Raw genomic sequence first — 25,468 nt, 5'->3', positions numbered from 1 at the left:
CATAGACAGGAATCAGGGCACCTCTTAGAAAATGCCAATACCACATGGAACCTTAGTTTCCTCATCTGTAAAATAAGGCTAGCCTTAGGAGAGTTCTTCAGCAAACCTCAATGGGAAAGTATTCATACAGGGGTTCTAATTTCCAGCTATCACCAAAACATGGAATCATTCCCATAGGATTTTCCAAAGTTAGAAATGTAAAATCAATGGTTTACAACTGTACTTCAACTTTTTTTTTTTTAAATTTTTTATTGTGGGTTGTTCAAAACATTACAAATTTCTTGACATATCATATTCCACACTTTGATTCAAGTGGGTTATGAACTCCCACCTTCACCCCATACACAGATTGCAGAATCACATCAGTTACACATCCATTGATTTACAAATTGCCATACTAGTGTTGAGAGGTGTATTATGAACATGGATCACGGTGATGCCTTCTCAAAGCCTCCTTTGAATTTTAACTTCTAGGATTTTCTTTTTTTCTCTTGCTCATGGTCTGTCAACATGGAAAAAGTACCCCCACCACAAAGAGCTCACATATCATATATTTTTCATAATGCCAAAAAAGATCAGTCAGCCAAATCAGAAAGTTCCTGAGAGGTATCACTAATGTCATGTATTTTTAAAATAAATAAATAAATAAAAATTTTAAAAAAGATTTAAAAAGACTAGGTACCAAGGCTAAAAAGTCAAAAAAAACTCCACAAAAGTAATATAATAATAAATATTATTATTAAGTTATATCAATTATGATTAATGCCACCAACCATAGGTGTTATTTTATTTTTATACATAATATAGAGGAGTCAGGATTTGTAGGCAGGTCTGGAACCTGGGTTCAAATCCTGATGTTGCTGCCTTCAACTATGTACCCTCAAAGGAGATATTTTGCAAGTATTAAATGAGATCATATAAGCTGGTCTTTGTCAGAGGCCTGTCCCATAGAAAAGCCACACAAAGAGTGGTTATCTTTTTCATGATATTTGTTTACAATTGAGGAAGTTGCAACATATATTGGCCACAAGGCTTTTTGCTCTTCATTCACACCAAGAGCAGATGTCAGAGGATGGAATCACAATTTACCATGTGTCTGCTCCTTGCTATGTATTTCACAAAAATCTTGAATAATCCTCTCAGTGCCCCTGAGGTTATTTTGAAGATGAAGACACTCAGGCTGAGAAGCCTAGATAACTCTCCCCAAGATAGATAAATGAGATAAAGCAGAGCTAGGATTAAACCCAAGTGACCTTGGTAGGACAAATGTTCAATAGAAACACAAGAGTCAACCCATCTGTCCACATCCAAGGAAGTAACCACGGAAACCCAAGATCACTCATTTCAACCTTTATTACTAGTCTATCTAGACTTTAGTTTCTTTATAAAATGAGAAGATTGAAACTTGAAGTCTCAATAAATCTATGATTTATGATCCCATGATTTCCATATATCTATGTAAATATTATAATGCAATAGTATTATTTTAGTATTCTGATCTGCATTTTCCTATTATTTTAAAATCATATTTTTGTGGGGTTTTTTTTTTTTGTCTCTGAGAAATCTAGATTTCTTATCAACTCGTGGTGGTTCAGAAATCTCCTAATTATTTAAAAACATACTGGATAAGGAAAATATCCCAAATAACCTGGAACCTAAACTAGCATGGGTGGAGCCCAAACTTCAAAAAAATGCACATATAAACTTATGCTGAAGTCTCAGAATGCCATCTGATTTAAGAATAGACTAAGTAATCCATTTGGCTCTCCAAAACAGTATAAATTAAGAATTCAGAATGTTAATGGTAAACACTATCCTATATCTCTATGGTTTAAACACGTAAAAGCAAAGAATAATGAAAGAATAGTTATTTTCAATCATAACTCTCTCCCTATCCACCTCCTCTCATCTTTGGACCCACCAGGGTGATTTTTCCACATGCAAATTGGCCAACCAATGGTTTAATTTCCAATCCTGCCAGTGGATATTATGGTTTATATGTGGAGAGAAAGGTGATGAGAGGGAGATTTCAAAAGGGAGTCTTGTCACTTAGCTAATACACACTGTGTAATAGAAAATATATAAAGAAATGATTCACTGACTTGCTGGTTTAAGAATAATTCAAGTCCCTGCACAGAGCTTCAAATTAACTGGTGGAATTATCTTATAGTTATACTTTAGTTGTTTTTTCTTCTATTGAAGTTAAAAATATAATCTTTCCTTTACAAAGAACAAAATGCTGTTCTTTCTTCTTTGTTGTTTTGGGTGCTTTTTTAAATAATAATTCATGATAATAAGATAGTTTTTATGCAAGATTTAATATCCCACTAAAAGAAAAGGTTCAATTAAAATATGATCACACTGAGAAAATGAAAACAGTATAAAAGCTGAGTTTTCCCTAGGACTGTATGTGTGCCCTGCATTAACTTTAGAAATCAGCAGTACTGTACAGTCATTAATCTTAGAGGAAGAAATATAAACCAGGTGGGCAGGCTCCTAACATCAGCTAGACTAGCCCCATGAAAGGATGGTTAATTACCTGCCGAGAGTGTCTATAAACACTATTCAACATTAACTGCCTCCTGTCAAATCCAGTTCCAGAACAAAGAATGGCTATTTGTGGCATGTCAAATATTTTTAGCATATTTGTGTTACCAACTTATAACATTTTAAAGATGAGAAGGAAGTTCTAGAATTCCAAAGGCCCAATGCCATTTATTATGTTTGACACCCACAATGACACCCACGTGCCTCATTCCTAGAAGATTCAATGCAGGGCATTGTCAAGAGCTCCCAGTTTTCCAAGTTAGACCTCATTGCAACCACGTCCTCCTACATGCCTCCTCCCAGGAACAATAACAATTCACTGAGCACTTGTGTGTCAAGCACTTTACGAGCACGATTTCTAGTTATATTCTAAAGACCCTGTGAGGAGGGCTCCCTTGTCATGCTTATTTTACATAGGAAGAAACTGAGGCAGAGAATGGTACATAAGTTGCCCAAGTTTCCAGCTAGTGGCCATAGTCTAAATTTAGGCAGTCAGATGGCCATCCTGGCTCCCCTTCCATGCAGACAGGTTCAACAAGCAGTCAACCTAAGGAAATGTTGGAATTAACTCACAAATTTACATAAGAGAAGACATCCAAAGTAACTTTGCAAAAAACACAAATGTTGCGCTCAGTGATAATCATACTCTCCCCAAATTCACCTACTTTGGTCTGGATAACTATGCAACCAGCTGCACTATTGTGATCCAATCAACCTCACATATAAGCTTATTTTTTTTAAATACACTAAATTTAATCTAATAAACTGATTATAAAGGAAGCAGTAGTTCAACTTTGTTTGATTGAATTGATTTAGTCCTTGAACTAAATGAAAGGGGTGCTAGCATGTGGCGAGCATGTTGAGTTTGAGTGTTTTCGTGAAACTTGCCTGTCAGGGCAATCAAAATTGTGTGCCGTGTAGACACAGCCCACAGTTTTCTGAGAATGGATGAAAGTCCAAAGTTCTAAACCCATGGAATTCTAAAAAAAAAAAAAACATGTAAATATAAATTTTAATTTTATTGATTGACATTATATTTTTCCCTTGGTTGGAAGATTTAAGTGTTTTTGCAGTTTACAATCCCATGAAAAATAAAATACTTAGGTCTAAAGCAAAAGGATTCCTCTGTAGCATTTGTCTTCAAAGTGTTGTCCTCAACCACTGGTGTCAGAGTCTCCTGGGAGCTTACACACATTCAAAGCCCCACCCTAGACCTACTGAATCAGAAACTCTCTGGTAGGGAACACAACTTAAACCCTTGGGGGATTCTGACACTTGCTCAACATCCTTCCATTGCCCAAAAGGAACAGAAAGAAGGAACTCCACAGGATGCTTCCAATAAGACTTTGACCGGTAGTGAGTACTGAACAGAGGTCCTAGGGATTGTCTATTATGCTATAATCAATGCCATGATGTCTTAAGTCAGTTTTTTGTGTGTTTTTAATTCCTTCTTTTAATCTTTGGCAAATCCACGCACTTAATTTAGGTCAGACAGGCCTGGCCAAACAGGCAAAAGCAGGTAGATAAAAATGGGTCACCATAGAGCAATTTATAACTAGTAGAATACCTAGAAGCCAAAAATGGTCAGTCTAGTTACAATAATCAGCTTTACAAATAAACTGGATCAAAAATAAGGTGGGTTAATTGTTGGCTTGGATTAATTGTTGGCTTGGAGATTAACTGTAAGAACCCAAAGTGGTTCAAATTCATTGAATGTAAATTATTTTATTCAAGTAGCTTAGACGTGCCAGACCACCCTTACAAGATTGAGAGGACTGTCTTATTTTTTAAAAAATATGCCTTGAGAAGAAAGGAATGATATGTCCCTGACACCCCCTAGTTGTGTCAGAACAGGCTATCTAGGATGGTTAGAAGAGAGACGAATAGAGCTTCACAGGAAAGTATTTGTTGATTATGAGCATTTGATTATGAGCATTTTATTCCTAGCATGGAAGGTTCCATTGTGAATCTGCCCCAGATTGTGGCTCTGAAGAAGAAATACAAGGCCTACCTCTACATGGATGAGGCTCACAGTATTGGGGCCTTGGGCCCAACTGGCCGGGGTGTCAGAGAATACTTTGGAATGAACCCTGATGATGTTGATGTGTACATGGGCACCTTCACCAAAAGCTTTGGATCCTCTGGTGGTTATATAGCTGGAAAAAAGGTAAGGAAGGGATTCCTTATGTCTTTTTAAACCCTGAACACCCCAAAGCATGTCAGAAGGGCTTCTCTGAATTCTTTGAAAGTATCAATTCAATGCACCTTGTCTTGTCTAATCTCTGTTACCAGTTCAGAGCCAGACAAGGCCTGGAACAACCTGGAACTCACACTCCAGTGATAAAGAGAAACCTGGGTTGAATGATTACATTATAATAATAATAAAAAAAGAAATGCTAGCAGTGTGCACAAGGTACAGAGGATCCAGACTCTCCAGGGTAGGATCTGGGATCTTTTAGAACGAATTTCAATCTATAATTGAAATCTAAATTTTAAATGAAGACAGATATTAAAGAGGCTGACCCCATGGGTTTTAAAAGTGTTGATCAAAAGAATGACAGGATCAAGAACAGACTTTTAAGACACTTTGTCTACAAAACCATACTTACTCATGTTGTTGGATAAGTGATAGGCCAAATATTGTCATTCTCTAATTTCTTATCTATATAACTAAAAAAAAAAAGTTCTGATTTGATGTGATTAGATGATTAAATGAATTCTAACCCTGTTATTTGAGAGCCCATATATCACCAAGGGGTTTGTAAACATACAAAAACAAATATTGGAAAGAAATTTTAAAAGAAGAGGGACAAGAAGAAAATCAAATATTCAAACTCTCCAGATCAGGGAGTGAGTTGTCAACCTCCTTACATACAGCCTTATCCAACTCTTGCAGGTCATCTCACACAAGCCTACACCTGTCCTAAACAGATTGTGTGACCATGGAGTTTGGTTCTACCTTGCATTCATGGCACCACAGGCCCCAAACTAATGCATGCAGGTGGCATCTATAGCTTGTCTAAAATTCCCAATTCCCTTCCCACTGTGACCAGCAGGAACACAAGCTCAGCCTCCTGGGAGGAGCAGTGAAAGTCTGTGATTTAAAATAACGAATTTCATTTTAGCCACTCTCCCTGCCATGAGATGTACAGATGCTTTAAAATGTTCAGAGTTTAAAGTGGTCTTTTACCCTCCAGTAAGTACTGCTTTCTTCCGGTGCTCGAAGCATGGTTTTTCATCCTACTCTACTGGCCCGTGGGAATTAGCAGGCTAATGCTAAAAACATAGGAGAGGCCCAGATTCTTACAAATGTCAGCTAAATCTAGGAAAGGTTAAATATTCCCTCCCTAACTGTCACAGCAGTGGGATCAGAAGGTCTCAAATTTAGAAGCTCCCTCATCCAGGTTACATTGCTTTGTGAGGTTGTGGTTTTGTGATTACTTTAGCAGCAGTCTGAGCTACAAAATTTGTAACCAAGCGTAACTATGTTTCCTGAGCCAAAGGCACCTGAATAAACTGAAGCAAGCAGATCCTTGAAATGCTGTCAAATTGGGTAGATGTCATATTTTTCTCTTTTGAGTGTCTTCGTTTGTTACCCACTTTAAACAAAGGCCTGTGATTAGCTGAAGTTAGGACCAGCTTGCTATGATTTTCTCCCACTTTCCAACCTGAAGTCAGTTGCCATATTTAAAAGTGGAGGTACTCTTGCCTACATGACATCTATTCATTTGGGGATTGAGACTAAGCAACTGTAAAATTATTTACATTAATTAGGATTGCAGAATAAGTTTTTACATTTGTTCATGTCCTTGCACTTTGAAAATTCAATTTTGTTCACCATATTTGGATCCAGCAAGCTGCCTCATGCACACCCCTTCTCTCCTTCCCCTCCTCTCTTGTCCCCAAACTCCATGTTACATGCAGTCTCTGAATGCACCACTAGATGGCAGCAGGAATTAGAGAGTGTTTGGCAGAGGTTCATCAGCCAGGGCCCTAAACCAGCAAGATATGAAATCTTGAATACACAAGGTAGTTTGGAAGACCTGGAGAGTGAGCAGAGGACACCTAAAAAACTGCGTGTGTGGATAATTCTCTGATGATTTTAAATTTAGTCAGACCCATATCTGTCTGGAACAGTTTGGGTGAGACCATAATAAACCCAGATAAATTAATTTCCTTCCAACCTAAATAGCCCATGAAAGAATACAATTTATGTATCTGCTCCTTGATATATTTGTAATTTTTAATTATATTAATTTAAAATTATATGTACTTCTTACTTAAGTCACATATTTTATTCCCCTAAATTTTATATAATTTTGTGAACAATTTCATTTTAAAGTCTGTTTTAAACTATGCTTTTGAATCAAAAGAGCATAGGATTGGGCAAATAGTAAAAATTTTCATTTGAAAAAATATTCCTATTCATCTATTTAAATAACTAGTGCACAGTTTTCAAATTTTATGAAACTTTGGATATTTGGTAGTATATATTTCAAGGTGGTGGGGGGGACTACAAAATAGATCTAAGATTCAAAACCAATGGATACAAAATTAACCATAAAAAGTTAAGTGCACACTCTTAGTCTTGACATTTTTCTGAAACTTTAGGTTCTTGGTGAATCTTGAAATTGGAAAATAATCATGCAAATACAAAAATCTAGAAAAAAGATTTGAAAAAAAGACAAAAATATATGGCTCTGAAATCTCTTCAAATGGCCTTACTCATGTAGAAGGATGATATTCCCAAAAACAGTGTTTGGGAAGTTCTAGAAATCCTTGAAGAATGGGTCAGGGTCAGCTTTATACATTAGTAACTGAACAAATCATATAAGAAATCAATATCTTGATTGATTGAGAAAAATTGGCTTAGTGCTCTCCTGGACCCTCCCTCACCTTAAACTAAGCCCACTCTTGGTCTGGTTTGGAGAGATAATGAGTCTAATACCAAGGATGGGGTGTTCTTCAGCACCAGATTCTTTGGATTCAGATGTGTTTGGGTCTCAGCCTTCCCCTCATAAATGTCCTACAAATTTATCTCTGCTAATTAGAGATTGTTTCTGGGCTGTGGCTTTCTTTCCCTACCTCAGGTAAACTATCAAAGCAATTTCTCAAAAGCTTGCAAGAGTTTTTAATTTTGCTCACATGGTGTTTGGAGCTGCTATATATACAGAGTAAATAGTCCATTTGGAGGACCCTGTCCTTTTAAGACCTTTCAGATGAAATGTCAGATAATCCCTTCCTTCCCCATGTCAGAGCTCCATGCCATGAATGACTTCTTTGAAGAAAGCCTGAGGTGATAGGGCTAGGTTTCTTTCTGCTTTCGTTTCTTTCTTTCTTTTAAGTTTTATTTATCCAGTTGCTGGGAAGATGTGTTGAACACAGCAGACCCTCGGTTTTTCTCCAGGCATAGATCTGCACACTTCTTGCATGCCTTTGCTATTCACTTGCTTCCACAGCCTCCAAAGGCTGACCAGAAAGTTGCAAATGAATGAAGCAAAGGTTGTCCTTATGACTGATAGGTTGCAGGGCTGAAATTCTGAAAGAGGAGAGTGGGATAGGGCAGCAGAGTTTGGGGTGATCATTAGCCCCAGCAGCCTGCATGCCAGAAGGAGGCAAGCCCCTTGCAGAAGCCAGCTCTGCCCTGGGTGTATTTAACAGCCCTTTGAAGTAAATAGGGGTCATGGAATGAGTACCAAGATGTTTATTCTAAGAGCCTCCTGTCTGATTTCCTCCAGAAAACCCACCCTTGTCCTTGAACTCCAGGCCTATGGGTAAAGAAAATAATCAGGGTTTTGAACTTACAAATGGACTTAGAAACCTCATTCTGAGCAGACCTCTAACCCACACTGAAGAAAGACACTACCCAGACTAACCTTACAAAAGACCAAAGCCAACGCCTAATTCATGGCTCAAGGAGCCCAATGGGGGGTGTGGAAAGAAAGGAAGGGAATCAGTAAGCAAGAATTGAGGCTTTCCTTGACACTCTCCAGAAGTTACTTAAAGACTCCCATTTTCTGAACCACACAGCAAATTAACCCCCACCAGCAAATTCAGACTGAGAGAAAGTGAACTCAGTCCAAAGGAATAATAATGTAATATGGAAGGTCTTTGTGTTGTATTGATGGGCTACTTACTCAAACTGAGAATGCTTGTGAAATTCTCAGTTTATGAAAGAAAATTGGAGTTGGGGACAGTGGGAATCAAAAGAGGCTTTGTTTCCTTGTCTGGTCTTGGTCAGCAGTGCCCTTCAGACCAGGAACATTTGCTATACTTGTTCCTAAGAATGCAGCTTAGTACTCCCTATATACATCAAGGAGTCCCGCTATCCTTCTTCCATCTTTGAAACCTTTCTGCCTTCCACTAGATAATTAGAATGTGCTGGGCCCCTGCTAAATACCCACTTCTGTGGATTTTAGGAAAGTGTACTAGCTCTATCCCTGTTCCCAAAGGGATTTTCTTTCCTTTGAAGAAACAAAAGTAATAGACATGAAACATTTAAAGACAGAATTCAAGCTGTGGTTTAGGACCATGTAGACTGGTTTATATCCAGAATTCTTCCCCTTCTCCCCCATGAAAGGAACTATCTCTGTGGATCAAGAAAGTACCACAAAGTAAATAAAAGTTTCATTGGTTTTTGTGCTCTCCTGGACCCTCCCTCACCTTAAACTAAGCCCACTCTTGGTCTGGTTTGGAGAGATAATGAGTCTAATACCAAGGATGGAGTGGACTCCAGCACTAGATTCTTTGGATTCAAATCTTCATTCTGCCACCTGTTGTGAATAATTTTCTGAACCTCTCTGTGACTCAGTGGTCCCATCTGTAAAATGGTGATAAAAGCAGTACCTATCTCATAGAGTTATTGTGGAGCTCAAATAAGTTTAACACCTACAAAGTTCTTAAAATGGAGCCTCACATAGGAAATGCATATACATTAGCAATGGTGTCAATTTTTAGCCCCATTTTCTCTTCAGAGTCATTCAGTCTGTCTTCATGTCTGAGTATTCCTTTGTTTAGAATGCCACTCTTTTTCTTTCTTTTCACTGCTGTTGCACCACCCCTCTAATCATGAAAGAAGATCATGAGCTGAATGTCGTTGGCTTATGGTGAAAGGTTATCTGTGTGTAGTTACATAACCTTAGGACATTACCTCCTGCAAAATGATGGAGCTGAAATAAAGACATTCTGCAGAGTTTTATCTTTTTGTCCCCTCTACCCATCCATGTTACATGCTTGACCCACCCACTCTCTCCTACTTGGTTCCTCCAGCATCATGGGAGAAGGTACTCGCTCTCAACAGAGAAAGAAAATCCCTGCTGGTTCTCCCTAGAGGTGCTAGACACAGAGCTTGAAGGGCAGCCTGGTTGTAGCAACCTGGAAAATGATTGCTTTCTTTTAGAGGTATACCAGATGCCCCAGAATGAACTTCCTGAATGCTACCTGGCTAATGCCTTAAGTCAGGACATCATCGTACACATGCTCTTTGACTAGAGGAAAACTCTCCCAAAGAGTTTCACCAAACTGATTTATGATTCACAAAAGAACAGAATAATGGATGCCAGGAACCAGAGTATGGTCCCTATCTGTCCTCCCTCCCCTCTTGGACTGCCACACATAGGTCAGAGCAAGTCTTTGGCAAACACTGACTAGAAGGAGAGATGGAAGGAAGGAGTGGGAAGAGGAAGAAAGGGGAGAAGAGAGAGAGTGAATTTAAAAAAGTGAAGAAAGGAAGAAAATACTAAGGAAAAAACATTTCAATGGAAAAATTGAAATGAAAAAAATAAATAAATAAAGAGGGGGGAAGGGAACCCGAGTCCAAGGAAGAGAGAAAGAAAGAACCTAGGAAGAAAAGAAGAAACAACCAAAAGGAATAAACCATTTAAAGTGCAGAAGAAGGAGGAAGAAAGTAGAGAGGAAGGCAGAGTGGAAGAGGGGACTTAGAATGAAGGACCTTGGAGGAGGCAGGAAGGACAGAATGGAGCTTTTGGCTCCCCCTAAAGGCCAGGTAGAGTCATCACCTTACTGATTTAACCTTCACCCACCACATGTGAGACTGACCAGCCACTTTACTGAGGAAGATGAACTTCAAATGTTCAAAATACTTGTAAATTAAAAAAAAAAAAACATGCCCACAAATACCCCCAAAAAAGATGGGAAAATGAGAGGCAGGACCCATTCCCAGGCTCAGAGGGGGGAATATTTATATGACCAGTGAAGGAGGGTTAGGAGGATATGGACCTACCCAAAAACAAAAGCTCTCAATTCCTAAGAGCTCTTCCCAGTTCACAGCCATAAGGAATAATTTAGAGACTTAAAGGGAATTTTAAGCTATGATGATATCCTAGAGAAAATGGTGTGTCCTTTAAAGACCTCACTATTAATTCATATTTACCACTAACTGCCTTAGTTTTTCTACAGGACATCCAGAGAGTCCCAGGCCATGAGCTAGTGAAGTCAAGCTGAACACATGAAAATACCAGCTCTGAGTCCCTCCCCATTGTGGCATTCAATTTTTGAAACTTCTTAGGACTCTCAGCAAACTTTCCTGGGACTTTATAATTGGCCCCAGAAGTTAGTTAGGCATGTGGATTAAATATTGTTCCTACCCCTGAAAACCAGCATTCTGTAATGGCTCAGCACTCCAAAGATTGTTATACAAAAATTCCAATAGGTCTCTATGGCCTAAGGCACAATCCGCATTTATCTGATCCTATCCTATACTCTGGTTTAATTTCCCACTATCCCTACCTAACTAGTTCTCTGTTAGCCTACAAAAATGTGTATCTGTTAGTCTTTGCTAAATAACACACCACCCCAAAACTTAATGACTAAAACACCACATGTATTTAGCTTACAATTCTATATATAAACAATATGGGCTAGGCTCGACTGGGCTACTTTTTGGTCTCATCTGAACTTGTCCTTGTGTGACAGTCAGCTGTTGGGTCAACTGATCACTGGATGGCTGGAGTGGCCTTTGCTGAAATGGCATTGCTCTTCTCCACATGCTCTCATTCCCCAGCCAGCTAGCTCAGGCTTCGTTTGCATGGCAGCTTAAGAAGGTTCTGAAAGGACGAAATTGCTCTTAAGGCATAGGCTCAGAACTAGCTCACCATCACTTCTGCCACATTCTACTGCTCAAAGTAATTCAGAAGGCCAGCCCAGAGTCTTCTGTCTCTCGATGGAAGGGCCTACCAAGTTGGATTGCAAAGATGTATGGGTACAGGGAATAAAAGAATTACAAAAATTTCTTTGCTAACAAATCAAATATACGTGCTTTCCGCTCTCTTGCCTCTCTGCACCTTTGATTTCTCCCTTGTGCCACCCACTTCTTACTAGTTTTCTTTTCTTGTTTATCTTCATTCTTCAAGGCTTAATCGATCCCATCTTCTCACTGGAAGCTTCCCTATCTATTCCAACTATCTACCAGCAGCCTCTCTCTTTCCTATGCATCTTGTAGCCCTGTTAAATACATGTATTTGCATATCTATTATTTCTTGTACCCTTCCGCTTCCATAAGCATGATCATATGTAATATTCTCAAGGGCAAGAACTATTTCCTGTATTCTTTGGATACTCCTGAATACTAAGGCAGGCAATGTTCATATGTAGTAGGCATTCAGAAGTGTTTCAGAAATCATTTTTCCTTCATACATCTGGTTTTAAGTTGGAGACCTTAACTTCAAACTTGTAGCACCCCCCTTTATACTGTTCATAGGTGTTTGAAGGAAAGACTAAGAAAAAAGGGATAGAAAAAATAAGCAATTGGAAATCCCCATTGGAAACCAGAGTACCTTCATCTTTTGAGCTGAAAAAATCAAAATATCTTTTGTTGCAATGAATGGGGATGGAACTAGATTTAATAATCACCACCAGTACTGATATTTATTTGCCTTCTTTTTTGGTTTCCTATTTTCTTTAAGGAACTTGTGGATTATTTACGGGTTCACTCACATAGTGCTGTTTATGCAACATCCATGAGCCCCCCGATTGCAGAGCAAATCATCAGATCACTGAAACTCATCATGGGCCTGGATGGGACCACACAAGGTAAGAGCATCTTCAAAGAGCACAGTTCCCTTGAACTCCTCTCTCAAACCTCTCTGTCAGTCAGCCTCCTTCTCAAGTACACACCCTTGTCTTATGAAGTCCAATTTGTAAATCAAATTGAGTGACAAGTATACTGTAGCTGTTGTCAGTACACACATACATACACACATGTACACACACAAATCCTTTGTTAAATAAAGAAAATCTTCTAATTCACCCTTTTACATGATTAGCAAATTTGGAGCATTTTGTGTGATCCATGTTAAAATGAAGTAAACATTGTGGTGTGTGTGTGTGTGTGTGTGTGTGTGTGTGTGTGTTTGCCTATACATGTTTGAGCTCTGTCTCCTATATTTCCCAGAGACCAAATTAGTCTATTTAATATTCATTTCTTGAAACGCTTTTGTATTTTTTCCGGCAGAGGTTAGGCAAGGGAAAGCCACCAGTGGCCACTTGAGGACCTATGGGGAAAACACACACAATAGCTTTCCAGTCATTTATTTGTCATTGGGTCACCTCAGCTAAAATTTGGCTACTTTGTTCAACCCAAATGAATATAATCTTCTTTTTGAAGAATTTCTTTTTGAAGAATGGTTTCATCAAAGCCTCTTGGAACTGTCCTTCTATCTTTCAGATCTCTTTTATAGAGTTTTTACTATGTGTCACATACCAGTGGGGACTTCAATGATGAATAAAGCAACTCTCCCTGCCAGGCAAGCTAGTAAGCACATTTATAGAAGTAGCAAATTATACTGACCCCAGAACAGGCCACTAGGCTAGGCAATTCTTGTATTTTGTCCCTCCTTCCAGCTGGTACAAAGCCTTGTGTTGTTTAGTGCAAACTTCCAAACTTATTTCAGTAGATATATGGTGATATCCCTCTTTTTTAAATATTATTAAAGGCAGCAGAATACTTACTCAGTATGTGTTTTACCAGAAACCTAGGACCTGTTGGCCATTCACAACCTGAAATTCTGAAATCTCAAATGCTCTAAAATCTGAAACAAAATTTTTGAGAGCTGACATGATACCACAAGTGAAAAATTCCACATCTGACTTCATGTGATAGGACATAGTCAAAGCAAGTGATTAAAAATATTTTATAAAATTACCTCTAGAGGGCTGGGGTTGTGGCTCAGTGGCAGAGCACTTGCCTCACACATGTGAGGCACTGGGTTTGATCCTCAGCACCACATAAAAATAAATAAACAATGTAAAGATACTGTGTCCATCTATAACTAAAAAATATATATTTTTAAAATTACCTCTAGGTTAGGTATATCAGGTGTATGTGAAACATATATGAATTTTGTGTTTAGACTTTAGTTCTGTCCTCCACATATCCCATTGTACATATGCAAATATTCCAAAATCCAAGAAAATCTGAGATCCAAAACACTGCTGCTCACAGCATTTCAGATAAGGAACAATCTGTGTTCCTCATTTAAAGCAGAGAAGAATAAGGCTGGTCTGGTTGAAGCAGTGTCTCCATACATTCTGACCTATAGCCACTGCGGCCCTTCTATTAAGCTGTAGTTCTCCCCAGGATACTTACCTGGAAACCACAAAGTAAAACATTTTTCCCCCTAAATCAGGAAAATGGCCTGAAGAATGGTTTCTGATAATTTCTCTTCCTCCTATAAAATTCAGTGGTTGATTGATCTCTAAGGTCTTCCTTGGGATTGCATCTTGTTAAATGCTCTTTGCAAAAAGGAAATACAAACCCAGTTTAGGAAGTCCTGATTTTATAGGCTGAAGGTAGTTGAATCTACTTAGCATTGTGTGGCCTTCGGAAAGTGATTTATCTTTTCAACCCTGAGAAAATTACTTAAATTTTCTGTGCTTCAGTTCCTCCAGCTGTAAAATAAGGCAAATAATATTTATGTGTCTAGGTTTCATAAGAATTTGGTACATTAATCCATGTTGAATAGTTTTAAATGTGTCTGGATATAATAATAAGTCCTATCTAATTGTGTATTATTGTTATTTGCTATTATTACTGAAGTGTTCAAGAAGTATTTGAACACTTTTCAAGGATGCCGTAGGAAAAATTCTTACTACAGAGGAAAGTAGGACTAGATGTCTATCCTGACCCTTAGTCAGGATAAACTAAGTTACACACCATAACAAATAAACCCTGAAAATCTCAGTGGCTTAACAGAATCAAGTTTTATTTATCGCTTGCACCAAACAAAGCTAATAAAATCAGACAACTCTTGGCACACTTCTTGTCTATAGGGCAGTGATTCAGGTCGTTTTCAGGCTTGGCCATCTTGACTCATAGCCTCTATGGTCACCAAAGTAGAGAGAAAGGGAGGTCAGTCTGCAAGTGACACTTATCACCTTGCTTGTAGTTCATTGGCAAAAATTGGTCACATAGTCATACCCAAAAAGAAGAGGTGGTAAATTAAGAGATATGGAGATTAGGCCAGGTGTGGTGGCGCATGCCTGAATCCCAGTGGCTTGGGAGGCTGAGACAGGAGGATCGTGAGTTAAAAGCAACAGTGAGGTATTAAGCAACTCAGTGAGACCATCTCTAAAATAAAATACAAAATAGGGCTGGGGATGTGGCTCAGTGGTTGAGTATCCCTGAGTTCAATTCCCAGTACCCCCCAAAAAAGAGATATGGAGATTGTATAAGCAGTTATTTCTCAGCCTTTAAAAACTAAAGCTATTTAGAGTTACATTCATTTCTATGTGTGTCAAGTTATCTTAAAAAACATTTCAGGGGCTGGGAGTATGGCTCAGTCATAGAGCACTTACCTAGTATGCTCAAGGCCCTGGGTTCAATCCCCAGCACCACAAAAATAAACAAATAGATGAATAATACTAAACTTAAAAAAAAAAAAAAAAACTGGCCTGAAACCATTGGCTTTCCACAAAGCTGTATTAATTTTTTCTTGAACTTCAAGCACTTCTTAATGGAAAATCAATTATTTGAGATTTAAGCAAAAATGCAAGTGACTTGTCTCATAATAATCAAAATTATCCTTTGGTATTATTTTGAAGATGATTAACTAGGAAAACGTTATTTTGAAAATTAGCCTAAGTCTCAGCAGGGATTTTCACTAATTTCTTAAACTCTTTGGTGCTTTGTTCTTAGAATCAGTTGATTTATATGTATACAACTTTACAATCATTTCCTTCCCTCCTCTGGATTGCTTTACCCCTTCACTGCAGACAGAACTCACTGTTTATCTGATCAGAATTGAAGATCTGCAGAAAGATTTCATTTGAAGATATGATAATTTGCCCTTCAGTAGTCATCCATCATCAATTTTTCTTCCCCTGAGGTGGGAACTATTTCTCTTGGTTCTTTCCCTCAGTCTTATGATTAAGCAATTATTTGGTTATTATTTTTAACCTCATACTTGAAGTTTCTCACTTTACTCCTCTTGCCATCTTAAGAAAGAAAGAAAGAAAGAAAGAGAGAGAGAGAAAGAAAGAGAAAAAAAAGAACAGAGAATTCTGGGTGTACAGTCTATTTTCTTAGAGCCAAGATAGCAGAAATAGGAAGACAGATAGGAAAGTTTCGTTTCAAATAAATGAACAAAGGAAAGCAATAGAAAACTCAATTGACAGAATCATCAGCCAAGTTTCAGGTGGTTCTGCCTGGCACATCTTTTGAAGAATTCAAAGGCACACAGTGAATGATCACACTGGCCTCATTTACAACAATGCCTGCTTTAAAGAAAATGAACAGAAACAGGTTGGGAATATTGCATTAGCTTACCCCTTTCTACAGAGACAGACTGCCTTTCAGGGTAAAGTTGCCCAACACTCAAAGGGATGCACTGTCATGCTAGAGCTGACTTACAGGATCTGAGAAAGAGGAGCCTGGCTCCAAGCCTTCATCTTCAGCCCACTCCACTGCAACTGTGATTGGAGCCTTTCAAGGCTTTGTTTCTGGTGGAGTTTGGGGAGCGGTTGGCCAGATCTGTTCCTTGATGAATGTCTTCACTTTAATCTGCAATGCAAAGCCATACGCTTCAAAGAAAGGCAAGCTACAGGAATAAGGTCAGTGTTCCTTTGATGCCAAGGTTCAAAGATGAAATAGCAGTCCCAGTGAAATGACAATGTTTATGCACAAACAGCCACCTTCACTCTGCAGCCAGGCTGCTGGTGGAGTTAATGCACACAGGCTGAGGGGCTGCAGGCCGGGTGTGCATTCCATATGCACCAAGACCAGTTTAATCTCCTGGCCTGTCACTCTGTGCAATGCAATGAGCCCAAAGTGGAGATTTGATTTCCCCATCCTAATGGATGTTGGGTGGTCCCTCAGCCAAAACCCATGCTGTAAGCTCCTTAAGGGCAAGAAATGTGTCTTGAATTAATTTGGTGTTCCTCTGAGTGTCAAACTCAGTGCTCAGCTTAATAAATATGTCATGACTCAACTTCCATCTTGCCAGCCTGCTCGATTTCAGGTCAGTGTTTATGCTAAATAAGATTGTGGGGATGTTTATCTCATAGGACTAGGAGCCCGGAATCAGTTCCACATCAGTTGTGGCAGCTGAAAGGATCACTCAGTGGTTGAGATTACTCTTGGAGAGGTCCAGAAAGATTGCATCTCAGCATCTTTCTTCATCTAGACATAGCACAAGCAGTCATAGGAGGGTGAGTCACAAACTACAGACCTCTCCCCTAAAGAAAACATTGTCAACAGTTGTCTTCTTTTGTTTAAGTCTTTGATGCCTGGTTTTCAATTCATCAGTCAACATTTTTTTTTCAGCTTCCAGTCTTGACCATTCCTCTCCACACCCACTTTTCCCAATTCTGAATAACCTTTCACTTCTCAGAAAAAGTACAGATTGAATCACATAGATGAATAAAGGGGTACACGCTGTGCCAGACTGCCTTGGGCCCAGGGCCTGGCCTACCATTTGCTTCATAATCGTTGCTTGCCCTCTCTTCACCTCAATCCTGCATTGAGAGTTGAGGTTGTCAGGAAGATCAAATGATGTGATATATGGAACATAGTGTGCTGTTTGATACATAGTAAACAATAAAGCTACCGTTATTTTTAACTTCTTTGCTGTTTTCCCCTTCCTTTCACAAATTTTCCAATAGCTTTTGCCCATCTTGGAATTCTCCCTTGCTCAAACACCTGATTCCTACTCTATCAGCAAAACTGCAGCACTTCCTTTAACATATATCTTCAGAATCTGGTCACTTCTCACTTCTCCATCACTCCTTCCATCATGTCTCACCTGGATTACTGGAGGAGCCTCTTGAATATTCTCTCCACTCTGCCTCTGCCTTTTTATGGTTTGCTCTCAAAAGACCAAAATCATCCCTGTTATTATTAGTTTCAATGTACAAATTTGTGGGGGCCCAATGTGGTAATTCAATATATCTATACACTGTGGGTAATGATCAAATCAGGGTAGTTAACGTTTATATATCCTTCAACTTTTGCGAATTTCTTATGAACATTTAATTTTTCATAGTTATGGAGTTCAGGATAATATCTCAATACATTGTATGCAATATTGCTGATCAAATCAGGATAATGAACATTTCTATCTTCATATCATTACTTTGTGTTTAGAGCCCTTGAGCTCCGCTCTTCTAGTTATTCATAAAATAATAGAATATTATGAACTACAGTCTCCCCCCACCCACTCTTCTATAGAACACTAGAGCTTGTTCTTTCTATTTGTGTTTGGGTACCCATCCTCCAACCTTCCTCTATTTTCTCTCTCTCCATAATTGCTATTCTACATTCTAATTGACTTTTTTTTATAACATCCATACAAGAACGAATATGTGGTATTTAAAAAGAAGAAAACAACATAATTCAGACCATGCCACTCCCCCACTCAGAACTTTCTGTCAGCTTCCCAGCTTACTCAGTATAAGGTCCAGAGGCGTGCAACTGAGGCAGGTTCAAAGCCAGTCTCAGCAATTTAGCCAGGCCCTAAGCTACTTAGTGAAAATCTGCCTCAAAATAAAAAATAATCAAGGCTGGGGATGTTGCTCAGTGGTAAAGGATCCCTGGCCCCTGGGTTCAATCCCCAGTTCCAAATAAAGAAGAAAAAAAAAAAAAAAACCCAGTAACCCAGTATAAGAAGCAGACTGGCCTTCATGCCTTTAGTGGATTGGCCCCCTTCATACTTCCTCCCACAATTCCCTTTATTCAGTGACCTCTGGGCAGCCAGGCAGCCAACAACCTTGGAGTTCTGGGATCATGTGGAGCATCTCCTGCAGAAGGCCTTTGTGCTTGCTGGTTCCCCCAGAACTGCTCCTCTGACCAGCATCTGTGTGGTCCCTTCCCTGCTCTCCCTCACATGGCTACTCACTCTTTCCTCTCCTCTCCCTCCCATCACTGCTCAGAATCAGTCTTTCAAGGGGAACAGCTCTGTCCTAAATAGTACACCTTCCTTTTCTCTCTCATTTTCCTTGCTTTGCTTTAATTTCTATAGCATTTTATGAGGGACTGAAAATTTGATACAGATAGATGATAGGCAGACGGATGTCTGCCTATTGTCATTTTTCTCTCTTTAAGAGAAGCAGCTCTTTGTCTATGTCATTCATGCACTATACCAAGAGCAGTGCCTGGCAAGCACCAATTCTCCTCAAATATTTATGGAAAGATAGCATTCTTCATTCTTCTCTCCCTCTTATCTCGGCAAGTAAACAACTCTGATCTCCTTTAGGTCTCTGTGACTTAATTCCTTCTGAAGGCCCTGGCCCCTTTTCACAACCAAAAACTTGTTGGTTTTGCTTATCCTAAAAAGCCTTCCCTTTGCCCTTTGTTCCCTTTTTCCTTCCATAGCAGAGAATCTCAAAACAGACAACTGTCCACTTGCTCTGTTTTCAGTCCCCTCAGCTTATCCCCTGCCCCTCTGCCCCATGGACTCTGCCATCTCAAAGTTCACTCCTGCTCCTTTTGCCGGATTGTACTTGACCTCTCTGCATCGTTCCCTTTTAAAAAATGTTCTTCCCTCAGATTTTTCTTATTTTTCTGTCTCCCTCCCTTTTTCTGCAAGGATTTTTTTTTTCTGTTGATATTTGCCAGAATCCCAGCCTCTGTTCTCTTTGCATTTCCCTTTACACAAGTACCCTTCCTTGTTTTAAAAATATGTATAAAAATGTTTTTCTATATAAAAATATTTGTATAAAAATATGATTCTGCATCAAGATTACCTGTGGAGATACGGACCCCACCCCCCAGAGATTTCTGCCTGAAATACTTATTGTAGTTCTGATAAGGCCCAGGAAATCCTGCTGGTCTAAGGACCACTCTTTGAGAACCAATGCTTATTAATCACCTTCTGTGCTTCCCGTCAGGCACTAATAAGTTGTAAATTTCTTGTGGATAGAAATCATCATTGTTATATCATTAGCCATCAGCACAGTGCCTGGCCCCATAATAGGCTTTCCATATAGAGTCAAGTTGAATTAAGAAGAAATGTGTTAAGTCCCAATTGTGTCATGATGAAGAGGCTGATAAAATACTTGAGGCCATTTTCTTCTTTTTCCTCAGAAGACCTGGGGACATTTTTTTTTCCTCAGAAAAACTGAGTACTTAATATCAGATGCCTAAGTAACTAAACTTGCTCACCAAGGTCAGCCTCTGACTTATAATTCTTGCCCGTTTCCATAACTAGTTTTGCTCATTATATTTACATGTAGACTGTAGTAATCCCATAGATGCAGCTGCCCATGTGTCTCCAATCATCACTTCAAGTTTCATGAAGACAGGAGTGCCTGATAGGAGGGAGCCATGACTGCTTTATTTATAAAGCAGTTGTTCTCAAAGGATGGTCCCTAGACTGGCATCATCAGCATCACCTGGGACTTGTTGGAACTACAGAAGGCATTTCTGAATCAGAAACTCAAGGGGTAGGGTCAGAATCCCCTCTAGGGGATGCAGGCTCATGTTTAAGAACCACATTTCCATATTAAAAAAAAAATAAAAGAAATAAGTGTATGCCTGCAGAAGGAAACAAGAACTGAAGATAGAATTTTGGCCAATGCAGGCAGAGGTAGGAGGCCTAGCAGATATAGAATAGGGAGGGCATACAAGGGATAAAATTACTAAACCAGAAAAAGGAAAGCATTAAACATGTTTTGATCCATCTCTTTGAACCCTTATTTCAATCAAAATAAAAACCCTGTTCACTCAGTTACTACAGGAATCTCACCTATCCTCCTCAATACCTGTGACCATCTCGGCATAAAGACTAACAAAGAGGATTTTGCTCACATGAAGTGCATGTTCCTTACAACAGGCCATCCCTAAAACTTGTGCTTTCGTACAACTTTTTGAAGTATGTAAAGTCATAACCCTTCATGGTCATAACATTGATTGTATTATGCAATTTGATAGTAGGAATCTCACAGAGATACTGCCATTTCTTCACTAACTCATGTTCCTTGGGTTAAAGAGAATGGTATTCACATTAGTTATTTAAAATTGTTATCATGTCAGTGCATCTTCAATAGGTAGAAGGGAAAGTTTGAGGAAGGAGATCCCCAACAGGCAACACTGCTAAGTGTTGCTTTATTATGGGAATAAATTATGACCGATATTTCATATTCATAACTTGGAAAGAATGGCTTTTCTGGTAATTATGTGGGATCTGCTTGACTTTGCACTATAATTATCACCCTCCTTTTGGCTGATCATTGTCCTTCCATGATGATTACAATTTTGAAGACATGGTGTTGAAGTGATCTGAGCCTGTTTTAAGAAAGTTCTGCTCAACCTAACACACCTATACTAAGCTCTTGTTATACCTCCAATTTCATTATCCCTGAAATAGCTACTATATTAGCAGGCACTTTGCTTCCTTGTTAATGTGCATCTTTTAAAATCTGCACAACTATATATCTGAAGATCTAAATCTTTGGATACTTTAGAATTTTGCATTTAAAAATATCTTTTTAAATAAAGAGTTAACCAGAGACAGGAATAATTGGAATGATTCTAGCTATAATTAGCAGGCTAGTGATTAATTTTGGATTACTCCATTGACTAGCTCATTCTTTATTTCACAGAAATGGCTACAGGAAAAACCATAATGTCTACAATTTAATCAAAGCTGTCTCAACTGTTACTTCAGTGTTAACACTGATGGAATAACTATCAACTTTCTAAATCATGATATCAGTTTTTGCTAACACATGCATGGAAATAATTTGTTTATAATTGAGTGGTCATTAATGTCTGTAGAAAGGAAAAGAGCAGTGAAAATTTACTTCCTAAAGAAAATGAAGACAAAATTCGATTTCCTAATGTATAATATCTTATTTCAGCAGACTACACCTGCATTATTGCTAATAAAATCTCCTATGCTTACACGATAAATCGAGGAAACAATGAAACTATTTTTCTTTACAGTCGTGTGTTGGCTAAATGAATGACCTTATTCAGTGTAAGGTTGGCCACATCTCATCAACTATTCCCCAGGCATTTATACCTCCCTGGGTGTGCTCAGGGTTTGTCCTCCATCTGGTAGGCTCTCATCTGTCCCCACAACCTGCTGTACCCATTCTTCATCTCCTAAACCCCTCTTAATCTTTTTGAACACTATCTTGATAATCCCAGTCAGAAAATAATCCTCTGCTGCCCCTCCAGTTTCTGAAGGTTCTTCTTCTTATTAGTTATATGCACCCCTAATCCATCCCTCCAAATAGGCAGTAATTTGTTATTTAATTGTGCTTTAAAAATTAAATATGTGAATGAATATGGATACCAAATGCTAGATTTTGGACTAAGCAAAATTCCTGTACAAGTCTTGGAATTTAAACCATTTATAGATATTTCCAACTTATTTTAGAGGTGGCCTATAAATCATTTTGGTTCAAATATTGAAGTTATAACCACTTCATAGATGGGTACATGCATGAAACAAAATCTAAATTCACTTTTCAATGATTTTGCTAAATGAATGATTTTACATTGTGTACAGTAAGGGTTCATCTATACCATCAGATAGAGAAATGAGTGGAGTAAGATGGATAATTCAAGCTAATGCTGCCCAAATTGCAGGAAAAAAAAAATGGAGTTCTTCCTTTAATTATTCAAGTAGTTCACTGAATCCTTCACTTAAGGTTCCCTATGAAGACACTACCTAAAACTTAAAAGTCCATTTGAGCTTTTTATGCACAATAATCAGCAGGGTCTGGGGGCACCAGCTTATTCCTCTCTGTCCAGCTGTGTATATTTCTGCAATATAATAGACTGGATTGATTCGTAACCATTCAAAATGGCCTTTACCTTCCCCTCTCCAATTCCTCCCCCTTCTTGATGATTTTGTACTTTGGATGTTTTTCAATCAAGAAACTACTTGTTTTCATGACTTAATTTGGTGACTAGTAATGAGAGGCTAAGAAACTAAAACTCCCATGAAAAATGCAGATTACATTTCAAAAATATACAGCTAATAAAAGAGAGATGGGCTGGGGTGTGGGTGTAGCTTAGTGATACACCACTTGCCTAGTATGTGCAAGTCCCTGGAAAAAAAGAAAAAGTAAAGAGGCATTAGGATTTTGAATTCTTAGTAGCTTTTCATAGTATCCTTCTTTGTGTGGTCAGCATTAGTTACAATTGGTTGTTATAACATAGAAAACCCAACGTATCAGTGGCTTAACACAGTAGAAATTCACTTTCTCCTCATATGAAATCCAAAATTGGTGTTCCTGTTGAGCCAGTTGTTCTCCTTCAGGAACATAGTTAGCTTCCTTCCATTTTTTGTTTCCTCCAGTGTCACATATGGCTTTCAAGTTTTCCACCAAAAAAGTAAGGAGCATAGAGGACTGTTCTCATAGGCCATGACTGGAGAAGCACATTTCTGCCCAAATTCTATTGGCCATAGCTCTGTCACATGATTTCCCCTAACCACAAAGGAATCTGGGAAAATGAACTTAATTATCTGTCTATGAGTAGAAAATGAGTTCCATGAATCGTTATCCAGTCTTTGTCACGGTAGTTAACTTCAGTCCTGGACTTGCTTTCCTCAGACTTTCTAACTGTAAGATACACATATATTATATATTTAGATTGTTCCCAATTTTTTTATATTGACTTAATAAATAAGCTCTTGAACTGGAATAGAGTAAAAGTAATTAAAAAACAAAAGCAAATAAAGTCCAAAGGACTAAAGTTGGATCTCTTCCTTTTATAGGGACTGTGAGGGTTACTAGTCTGACTTTTAATACATCCACTTCTGGTTTCTTTTTCTGCTTGTGGGACAGAACTCCGCCCACCACATGGCAGGTATTCACATCATGATGTTGCCACGTTATCAATGCTGTGTACTTTGTATCCCTCCAAGGATAAGGCTTCCCCAAAATAAATTTAAAATGACATACAATTCCAAAAGCTCTAAGTTTCGGGCCAGAAGAGGGGATAAAGTATATATTGGAAATATTAACATGTAAACCCTAGACTTTTTTATTATTATTGTCAAAATGAGATAAAACAGAAAATGGCATCATTGTCAGAATATTGTAAATTTCAATTTAAAAAACATACACACAGGCTGATTATCTGAATTGGATGGGTTTATTTTGGGTTAGCCCCAACTGGTTCACTCAGCTTTCATTGAGTTCTTTTGGGACTACAGACCAAGAGGAAGCTAACAGGCTGGTGTGGGTATTGAAGGTCTGATGTGGATCATTATTAGCCCTAGCTCTTGACAAACCAAGGTAACAGACACCGGGAAAGATTGAATTCTGAGCCCAGACAGAGAAATGAAATTGGAGATTCCATATCAAGCTTGAGCTATATAAAAGTACAATCCTGTTCAACATCACTTTCAGCATTTCATTTACTTTGAGAAGCACTGAAGGTTGTGTGCTTCTGTTGTTATGTCTAGGTAGACAAATTCATGCTATATAATTCATGTTGTGCCATATGTGGGACTTTTTAAACAAAAAAAAAAATTCTCAAATTTAAATTTCTGGGTTTCATCCAATGATTAAAAGGAGGAATTGAATAAAAAGCCAGTGTCTTTCAAGTAACTTCATTAATTTTAAAACTCAACCACTTTTATGTAAATTCTGTAGAGAAAAGACAAAGGGAAAAAGAGTGATAACTTAGAATGTATTTACTTTGAAAAAATAAACACATGCCTTATTTTAAACTCAATTTGTCAGGATGATTTCATTCATTCTGATCATTTGGAAAGTTTATCATGAGATTGGCAGTTGAGATATTGACCCTGCTTCTAAACCAATGTGGACTTGGAGAAAGTGGCACCAGCCCCTTCCAGCTGTGACCTTCAACCTTTGCTCTGGTCCCTGGAACAGGGCACACATATTTTTACACTTGAGTTTGATAGGTTTAAAAACCAGGAGTGACTAAGTGGGAAGATTTAGGGCACTGGGAGGATGGAGGGAGAAAGGAGTACATTGGGTGACAGCAATTAGCTCTCAAGAGAGGAATTTTCTTGCTTTCCTACTGTTTATTTTTGACACCAGATACAGTCACAAACTTCTCTCATCAAATGCTGCTTTTCTTCAATACCAGCTGTTTAGGGGATGCAAACTACACATATCCACCCACATCATCAAGCCGATCTTGGTGTCTGTTATTTATTGCACAATTTTACTCTCCAGTAGAAATTCTGTCTCTCCTCTGAGGAAGCAAAAAGAACTGTGGTCAAAGCAATAAAACTATGATAATTAAACATCCAGTTTTAAAAGGTTTGAGTTTTTTTCATATTTCTCATTTTTTATCACAGCAAAGAGTTTATGAATACCAAATTGGCTTCCTCCCCCACCCCCTTTTTTTGCTCTCTGTCAAACTCAGCCACAACAATCCTCCCAGGGAGGATTAGTTCTGTCCCTTTGAGGTCCCTTGATGAATGCAAGTGGCATCAACAGAAAATTCCACCTAAAATGCACCATCCGAGGGCCTTGG

The 25,468-nt window shown here is 38.5% G+C and overlaps 1 protein-coding gene across 1 annotated transcript in view; it reads left to right on the top strand.

Moving 5' to 3' along the window:
* Positions 1-25,468, top strand: part of Sptlc3 (serine palmitoyltransferase long chain base subunit 3) — a 143,725-nt gene that overhangs the window by 96,368 nt on the left and 21,889 nt on the right. Inside the window, exons 8-9 of the mRNA XM_027922326.3 lie at positions 4,495-4,714; positions 12,471-12,597. Coding sequence (XP_027778127.3) covers positions 4,495-4,714; positions 12,471-12,597 — 347 coding nt within the window. The remainder of the gene's footprint in view (positions 1-4,494; positions 4,715-12,470; positions 12,598-25,468) is intronic.

The sequence above is a fragment of the Marmota flaviventris genome, chromosome 2 (assembly GCF_047511675.1).
Source record: "Marmota flaviventris isolate mMarFla1 chromosome 2, mMarFla1.hap1, whole genome shotgun sequence".
Classification (NCBI taxonomy): Eukaryota; Metazoa; Chordata; class Mammalia; order Rodentia; family Sciuridae; genus Marmota; species Marmota flaviventris.
This window is presented reverse-complemented; position numbering and strand designations above follow the sequence as displayed.